This window comes from Ammodytes marinus (assembly GCF_949987685.1).
Source record: "Ammodytes marinus genome assembly, chromosome: 5".
Taxonomy (NCBI): domain Eukaryota; kingdom Metazoa; phylum Chordata; class Actinopteri; order Uranoscopiformes; family Ammodytidae; genus Ammodytes; species Ammodytes marinus.
The window spans coordinates 3978679-3988678 of record NC_137234.1 but is presented as its reverse complement, the minus strand read 5'-3'; the positions used below and the strand labels follow the sequence as shown (position 1 = coordinate 3988678).

At 43.9% G+C, this 10000-nt stretch overlaps 1 protein-coding gene across 1 annotated transcript in view; it reads right to left on the bottom strand.

Moving 5' to 3' along the window:
• cadps2 (Ca++-dependent secretion activator 2) overlaps positions 1–10000 on the bottom strand; it is a gene marked incomplete at both ends in the record, with an annotated part of 92368 nt that overhangs the window by 44925 nt on the left and 37443 nt on the right. Inside the window, one exon of the mRNA XM_080028495.1 lies at positions 4510–4651. Coding sequence (XP_079884621.1) covers positions 4510–4651 — 142 coding nt within the window. The remainder of the gene's footprint in view (positions 1–4509; positions 4652–10000) is intronic.

Below are 10000 nucleotides of genomic sequence, written 5' to 3'. Positions count from 1 at the left end.
GTATATGAGACCCTTTCTAAGGGAAAAAATAATAATTAAAAAAAGAAAATTCAGCTATTATGCACTATATTAAATGTACTTATGGATATTATAATTACTTTCTACAAAATCTGCTAGGAAATAAAACCCAAAATTCTACACACTGCAGGTTTAACACGTATATTAACATAACATATCGCTCACTTCACCTTTAACCTGTCACTCGTGTATTTGTTTTTTTATTTGTAATTTGTCTGTCTCTGTTACCTGCCTAGGGACAACAGATGGTAGCTATAGCACTTCTGCTATAATCTGGCATTTTCACACCTGTAATTGTTACAGCTGTTCATTAATATGCACTGTCCCTAACAAAAAAAAAATATAATAATAATAATAATAATAATAATAATAATAATAATAATAATAATAATAATAATAATAATAATAATAATAATAATAATAATAATAATAATAATAATAATGGATTGGATTTATATAGCGCTTTTCTAGGCACTCAAAGCGCTTTACAGGGTTCCAGGTTCCATTCATTCACACACAGTCATATCGGTGGTGGAAGCGTGGCTGCCATTCAGCACCTACAACCAACACCTAAAACAAACAGCAGTCATACACATTCACACGAGGCAAGGTGGGTGAAGTGTCTTGCCCAAGGACACAACAAGCCATGACACAAGTGGCAGGGTGGGAATCGAACCGCCAACCCTTCGATCATTGGCCGACCCGCTCTACCACCTGAGCCTCAGTCGCCCAAAATGCCCTGCAGTAAAGGTCCACGGGTCGGATTTGAACCCGCGATCACTGCAACGAAGGCCGGAGCCAATATGGTACACGCTCTATCCACTACACCATCGGAGCGCCCCAATAACCTGACATTTTTACAGCTTTAATTGTTTCAGCTGTTCATTAACATTTAAAAACAGTTCACACACACCAGACGCACGCACACACACGCGCACACACACACACACACACACACACACACACACACACACACACACACACACACACACACACACACACACACACACACACACACACACACACACACACACACACACACACACACACACACACACACACACACACACACACACACACACACACACACACACACACAGCACAAGAGAATGGCACAGGTGAAAAAAGTTTTCCGAGCAGAACTTACAAGATGTCAGGTAGGTTTATTCCTTGCAGGCTGCAGTAAGAAAAATCGAAGTGTTTCTGTTAATATCACAACACTAGCACTTGACTTTATGACATGCACTGCACAGCACAGCACAAGAGCGACTGACACACAGTGCAACACGAAAAATCTCCAAAATGGCGTCTCTTAGGAACATAACAATAGCATGCAGACAGCAGCGCCGCGATGGCAAAAGAGCCAAAATGCCACAGAAACAATGTGACATTTTGGCGCACACACACACAGACAGACAGACACACAGACACACACACACACACACACACACACACACACACACACACACACACACACACACACACACACACACACACACACACACACACACACACACACACACACACACACACACACACACACACACACACACACACACACACACACACACACACACACAGACACACACAGTGCCGCGTAGACAAAAGAGCCAATGTCACAGAAACAATCCCTGCGTTCCAATACCAATACTTCCCTCCTATATAATATGCCACAAAAACATTAAGGATGTCCCAATAAATGCACGTCGATTGTAGTATGCTGAAAATACATAAATGCCCCCACTAACTCCAACAGCATTTTGGAGTATTCGTCTTTTATTCTTGACATTTCTCGACATAATGAAAAAAAAAAATCTTCCTTATCTGATTTTTTTTTCTTTCTCTCCTGTGGCCCCTTAAACTCTTCTGTACTTTTAGTATGTAGTGTAGTAAAAAAAGAAAGAAGTATGCGATTTGGAACGCAGGGGTGAGACACAAGGCAAGTTGAAGGGCAGGGAATCTTTAAAAACAAAAATCTTGGTGCCATGCCGAGCCCGGTTCACTTAGAGAAGTGTAAGGCTGCATGCTCTTAAGGACAAAGATTGTACAGCAAAAAAAAATACGTTTTGTTAATGGCTTTCTATGAAGTAATTTTACAATAGAAATGTCAAATTTGAGCACAGTGAAAAAGTTCTGAATGGAGATTTCTAGAGAACAGTGTCAGGGAGGGTCAGTATTTTTTATTAAAAAGAAAGACATATATAGTCAAGAATGAAGTGAAGACCCAATGCCAAGATTTAAAGTTGCTACGAAGAACTTTTAAATATTTATGAAACAGGACTGTTAGTAGGAAGACTAGTGGTGGCTGATGTTACGTCTACGGTGCCCACCCACCATCTCTACCATTGTGTCCTTGAGCAAGACACTTAAAGCCCTTAAACTGCTTCCAGGGGACGCTGTACTACGGCTGACCCTGCGCTCTGACCCCCTCTGGAGTGTGGGAACTTGAGTGGGGGGATATGAATGAAAAAAAAAACATGAATTTCAATGTAGCCGCCTTGTGTAAATTGACTGATAAAGATAAGTTATACATACGTGTCCATCCATGCCGGAGCAGAGAAGGTGGGCATCTGAGGCAGAGTGAGAGGGAGACTAGGCACTTTGGGCAGGGGTACGTTGGCTAGGTTGTTAGTTAACGTCCTGTGTGTGTGTGTGGGGGGGGGGGGGGGGGGGGGGTGAGTGAGTGAGTGAGTGAGTGAGTGAGTGAGTGAGTGAGTGAGTGAGTGAGTGAGTGAGTGAGTGAGTGAATGAGTGAGTGAGAGAGAGAGAGAGAGAGAGAGAGAGTGAGTGAGTGTGTGTGTGAGTGAGTGGCAAAGTTGTTCGATGCAGGAAAAAGAAAATGTTAAAAGAATAGAAAAGAGAGAGAGAGAGAAAGATAAGTAGCAAAATACTTACAAAGAATTACATGTAACAGCTAACGAGACCATCAGTGCAAAGAATTATATTTTTATACAGTTTTCCTTAATGCCTTTGTCATGGGTATATACGCTCACCCAGGAACAACAGCTGGCGTAGTAAAAACACTACCGCTTTTCTCCAAAGGGGGGCGCTAGAAATAACGCAAACTGAAAATCCCCCAGAGCAACTTTAAAATCCATAAAAATCAAACTTGGAGACACAATCGCTTTACGTTATCCCTTAAGCCCCTACCTCTCTGGGCTGCGACTGTTTGCGACAAGTTGGAGACACAAAATTGCGACAAAATATGCCAATTTGCGACAATTTTCACTTGCAGTCTCACTGAGTTGCTACTTACGACACATTTGCGAATGTCCTTGCCGGGAGGTCGCATTTATGTCTCACGAACGTCTGGCGAGTGTCGCACGAACAGAATGTCAGTCAAATTTTTGTCTCAAAGCAGTCGCAATTTAGTTTCATATGTCGCCAAACACTCGCCAAACCCTCGCAAAGTTGTCTCACACTTCTCGCACTTTCTGACTCGAGGAGACTAAATTGAGAAGGGTTTGCGACGCGTGCGACACACCTGCGACGACTCTGAGACTATTTTGAGACTAGATTTGTCGCACACTTTTTTTTGAACATGTTCAAAATTCATGCGACAGGACTGCGCGGCTCTGCGACTCATGCGAGGAAATTGAGACCTCCGCGAACGTTTGGAGACAGTTTAGAGACTCGTTTGCGAATGCAGTCTCCAACTTGTCGCAAACAGTCGCAGCCCAGTGAGATAGGGGCTTTATACTTTATCCTGCTTGCGGTATACAATTCATATGAAGTCACTGCTTTAGGTCTGTTCAGTGCATTTTCTTTTCATCGAATTGTGTATTGTTAAACAGGGAACATATTGTGCTAAAGTGATGTACCTTCAACCCTGCCTGGCTGTTGTGTCCCCTCCCCCCCCCCCCCCCCGTCCCCCCCCCCTCCCCTTAGCTGTCTGGTGTAGCGGTATGTTTTTAAGTTTTATTGATTTTAATTGTGTATAAGAGAGAGACAGTCAATGTCAAAATATCAACAAATACTGGCGGCTGACGATTGTAGACACAAGGTTAAAATGACAATGACATATCTGAGTTGGTTCACACACACACACACACACACACACACACACACACACACACACACACACACTGATGCACACACACACACACACACTGATGCACACACACACACACACACACACACACACACTTTTCCTAATAAAAATATGATGTTGAATGATGGAATGTTCAATACACATTCTATATATATTACAATTCTTACAAAGGCAGAATGTGGATGCACAGGTGTTCAGAGTATTGTATATAACCCACACACACACACACACACACACACACACACACACACGCGCACACACACACACACACACACAAACACATACAAACACATACAAACACTGATGGACACACACACACACACACACACACACACACACACACACACACAACACACACACACACACACACACACACACACACACACACACACACACACACACACACACACACACACACACACACACACGCAGGCTCTTACTTGACGGACTGCCATGTCTCCTGCTCAAAGCCCTTGTGGATGGACTGAGCGATGGAGGATTCCATCAGGTCGATGTACCGGACCACCAGGGGAACGAACAGGCTCTGGAGGTGTTTATGGAACGGCCCGTTAGACAGGTGAGCTGAGGGAGGGGAGGGGGATGGGGGTAGAGGAGGGGGGGGAGAAGAGAACCAATCAATCAATCACCTTTATTTTGACTCATAGACAATGTGTGAGTGAGTGAGTGTGTGTCTGTGTGTGTGTGTGTCCGTTAGACAGGTGAGCTGGAGAGGGGGGAGGAGTTACCCCGGAATTCCACTGGCTGCGGGTGCGGTGTCCAACGGTTTTGCTCCGTGCGCTCACGTCCGGCAATACCCACCGGCTCCGTTTTCAAAGCAGGCACGGCCAGCTCCGCTGAACAGCTGGAGTCGCGAGACCGAGGAGTTCCCGCGGTAATAAAAGTGACGGGCGATCGCTCTTGATAATATGATTCTCCTATATGGTATTTACACAACAACGAACGCACGGAAGGTTATTGTTCCCATCCGAACGAGTAAAAGAACAGTGGACATGCTCGTATGTGTCTCTGTTTTGAGATTGTTACCTGCAGTGAACACCGAGTGTCTTATTTTGAAAATTAACCGGAGGTTTTACTGTTTAGTCGGCGCCTGTGTTCCTGTCTATCTCGATGTGTTCTGTGCTAAATTGATGCGGTGAGCTCCGGCATCCGGCAGAAATAGAAGCAGTGCGTATTTCACCGGAGAGCTGGAGCAGCAGCGGAGCAGAGAGACGGCGCAGCGGCCGTGGTGGAAACTCACCCACTGACTGCTCTTAATTGTATTTTTGTTTCTGCCGTGCTGGAGCGGAGAAGGACCGGAGACGCAGCCGGTGGAATTCGGCCTAGAAGGACAGGGTATCAATCAATCAATAACCTTTATTTTCAGTGAGTGAGTGAGTGAGTGAGTGAGTGAGTGAGTGAGTCTGTGTGTGTGTGTGTGTGTGTGTGTGTGTGTGAGTGTGTGTGTGTGTGTGCCCGTTAGACAGGTGAGCTGGAGAGGGGGGAGGAGAGAAGGACAGGGTATCAATCAATCAATAACCTTTATTTTCAGTGAGTGAGTGAGTGAGTGAGTCTGAGTGAGTGAGTGAGTGAGTCTGTGTGTGTGTGTGTGTGTGTGTGTGTGTGTGTGTGTGTGTGTGTGTGTGTGTGTGTGTGTGTGTGTGTGTGTGTGTGTGTGTGTGTGTGTGTGTGCCCGTTAGACAGGTGAGCTGGAGAGGAGGGGGGAGAAGAGAAGGACAGGGGATAAGTTTACATTTAGAAAGAAAAAAAAAATAAATTATAGATTTTCTTTTGAACATACAAAGAGAAGGACACGGGATACGCTTACTTTAGTGAGTGAGTGAGTGAGTGAGTGAGTGAGTGAGTGAGTGAGTGAGTGAGTGAGTGAGTGAGTGAGTGAGTGAGTGAGTGAGTGAGTGACATAAGAGAAGGACACGAGGGGACACGGGATACGCTTACATTTTTTATTTTATTTGTTTATTCTTTACTTATGGATTTTTTCTAAAAGAACATGGGGCGACTGTGTCTCAGTTGGTAGAGCGGGTCGGCCGATGATCAAAGGGTTGGAGGTTCGATCCCCGCCCTGCCACCTGTGTCATAGTTGTTGTGTCCTTGGGCAAGACACTTCACCCACCTTGCCTCGTGTGAATGTCGATAGTTAGTCTGCTATCGGTGTATGAATGTGTGTGTGAATGGTAACGTGTAAATGGGAACAGGTCTCCCTTGCAAAAGAGTCTTCGGACTCAATGGGATTTACCTGTATAAATAAAGGTTAAAAAAAAAAAAACATACACACTGAAAAAAACACTAAAAAAAGGAATACGAAAAAAAAGATACAACAAACATGGCGTACTCTATTTTACAGGTTTTTATGTCTGATGATGAGAATATGACAGAGATACTAGGTACTGTATGATACCATTCACCTGTGTGGAAACATTGGTGTAATTGCCCTTTTTAAATGGACCTTCAATAAAGCTGATTGAGGGGCGCTCCGGTGGCGTAGTGGATAGAGCGCGTACCATATTGGCTCCGGCCTTCGTTGCAGTGGTCGCGGGTTCAAATCCGACCCGTGGACCTTTACTGCAGGTCATCCCCCCTCTCTCTCTCTCTCTCTCTCTCTCTCTCTCTCTGTCTCTGTCTCTGTCTCTCTCTCTCTCTCTCTCTCTCTCTCTCTCTGTCTACCCATTTCAACTCTGTACTGTCTAATAAAGCTTGAAAATGCCCAAAAAAAGTGTGTGTGTATATATAATAAAGCTGATTGAGTTATTGACTGATAATTATCCTTGTAATAATTAAACAAATGTTCGATACAATTTCTATATATAGTACAATTCTTACAAAGGCATAATGTGGATGCACAGGTGTTCAGAGTATTGTATATCACCCCCACACACACACACACACACGCACACACACACACACACACCACACACACACACACACACAAACAAACACAATCTTACACACACACACAAACACATTCAAACACACACATACACGGACGCACACACACATACACGGACGCACACACACACAATCTTACATACACACACACACACACATTCAAACACACACATACACGGACGCGCACACACACACACCGCACACACACACACACACACACACACACACACACACACACACACACACACACACACACACACACACACACACACACACACACACACACACACACACACACACACACACACACACACACACACACACACACACACACACACACACACACACACACACAGTCCTCGTAGCTGTGAGAAAGATAGACTGTCAAACATGATTCCTCTGGGACCTAGTAGAAGCTAGCTCGTCTCCTAGGGCTTCATTAGTTTTAATTCCTGTCGCGCTGTTCTGTCAGTCATGATTAACACCAGACTTTAACACTAGCCTTTTAGTGTGTGTGTGTGTGTGTGTGTGTGTGTGTGTGTGTGTGTGTGTGTGTGTGTGTGTGTGTGTGTGTGTGTGTGTGTGTGTGTGTGTGTGTGTGTGTGTGTGTGTGTGTGTGTGCCTTTTAGCCCTCCAGAGAGAGAGAGAGAGAGAGAGAGACACTAGCCTTTTAGCCCTCTAGAGAGAGAGGGAGAGAGGGAGAGAGAGAGAGAAAAAGAGAGAGAGAGAGAGAGGGATGGAGAGAGAGGGAGAGTGGGAGAGGGATAGAAAGAGAGAGAGGAAGAGAGAGAGAGGGAGGGAGAGAGAGAGAGAGAGGGGAGAGAGAGAGAGAGAGATTAACACTATCCTTTTAGCCCTCCAGAGAGAGAGAAAGAGGGAGGGAGGGAGGGAGGAAGAGAGAGGGAGAGAGAGAGGGAGAGAGAGAGAAGAAGGAGAGAGAGAGACTTTAACACTATCCTTTTAGCCCTCCAGAGAGAGAAAGAGGGAGGGAGGGAGGGAGAGAGAGAGAGAGAGAGAGAGAGAGAACAAATACTCATAATCAAGTGAGCATTTAAATAATCTACACGTAGCCTGAGATCTACAAAAAGTCAATTCATTTATCAAGTAATTTTATCCAAATATCCTATGTACAAGTCTTAAAAACACATTTTCTGCATGTTTTTAAGAGGAAAATGTCTCATAAATCAGACAATCAGCAACATATGAACAAATCCTTCTGTAATAACCTTCAGAATAGTGCTGAGAATGATTATGGAAAGTTTAGTTGATGTAAGTGCTTTAGAAGTTGAAAAAAAAAAGCAACCGATGCACGCTGACAACACAAGACTGATTTAATACACTGCAAAAAGTCCATGAATTGATCAAGTCATGTCACCACCCGCGAAACCTGCTCATTTACGGCCGATTGTCGAGGTTTTGTTAATTTTTCTAAATAGTTAAAGGCCTATTTCACCGGGTGGGAATATGAAGGTGTATTGAATTCTGAGATCCTATGTAGTATAAATGTGCAAAAAAAAAAAAAAAATTGAAATTGGTTCATCCTAGTCTGAGAAAAGGCAGAAAGAGTGTTTTATGGTCTCACTGTCTTAACCCTACATTTCTCTTTCTGTGATCGGTGAAATAGGCCTTTAAAATGTCCCCTAAAAAAAACAGAAAAATGGCAAAAAGTCAAGGATTGTTCATATTATATCTCTACCAGGATCAGAAAAGGCAAATCTTTCTCACAGCTACGAGGACTGTGTGTGTGTGTGTGTGTGTGTGTGTGTGTGTGTGTGTGTGTGTGTGTGTGTGTGTGTGTGTGTGTGTGTGTGTGTGTGTGTGTTTTTGATTGCCATTTAACTCAAACCATTATCTTCCCTTTCATTCAGAGACAATAATCAAAACAAAGGGCCTGATATGGTCGAAAATTCAAAACTATGATTTTGTTTTTCGGCTTCCGTGCGTAGCCTAGTAACCATCCAAATTAGGTCGACTACTGTTGTGACACTTGGAATAATTACGGTTTTAACAGAGAATGGTAATTAGAGGGAAAAAAAATTATATAAAAAAAATAAAATAAATGATCCTTGAAAATAAAATACAATTGTGGGTTGTTGACATAATGAAACGCCGATTTTCTTTTGTTTCAAGCGGTGCCACACACACACACACACACACACACATGCACACGCAGTCACACACACACACACACACACACACACACACACACACACACACACACACACACAATGTCTGTCTAAATGCCTGTCTGTCTGTTAGTGTATTGGAGGTATTTTGGCATCGCCGACGCTAAATAACGCTTCACATCTCGCCAAATCTCCGCTGGCTCACAGACAAAGACCAAGACACTTCATAGAGAAAACAATAGACTGAGGTTTGTCTGCAGCATTCATACTGCAGCTGACTGTTAAGGCCATGGACACACACACACACACACACATACACACCCGTGGACCTTTACTGCAGGTCATCCCCCCCTCTCTCTCTCTCTCTCTCTCTCTCTCTCTCTCCCTCTCTCTCTGTCTCCCCATTTCAACTCTGTACTGTCTAATAAAGCTTGAAAATGCCAAAAAAACAAAACAAAAAAAAACACAACACCTACTACTAGACAAAGGATGATTTGTTAAGTTCCTTTCATTTGTCAATTTACATCGTACTTCATTTCATTTGTACAGAAGGTCTGGAATCGCTCAATTGACAAACATTAACTCACTTGAAGGCGGGTTGTCTGTTGAAGTTTAAAACTATTGGATGTGCCCAGTGCCACTCTGGATCTGCCAACCAATCGCATAACGTTTGGTTGTGACGTCATGCGCCGGCTTCTGACTACAACTGAAACTGGCGCACGACCTCAACGTCATTGTTCTCAGCCACTCCCTCTGTTCACTGATTGGACCGGTAAAAATCTTGCGGAGAAAAACCCACTAATATACCGCGGACCCAGACTGACTACTGAAGGGAAATGAAAATTGAGCGGAAGTATGTAGGCGGGCGGTGCCAGGCTACTTAACCCAACATACAGTATGA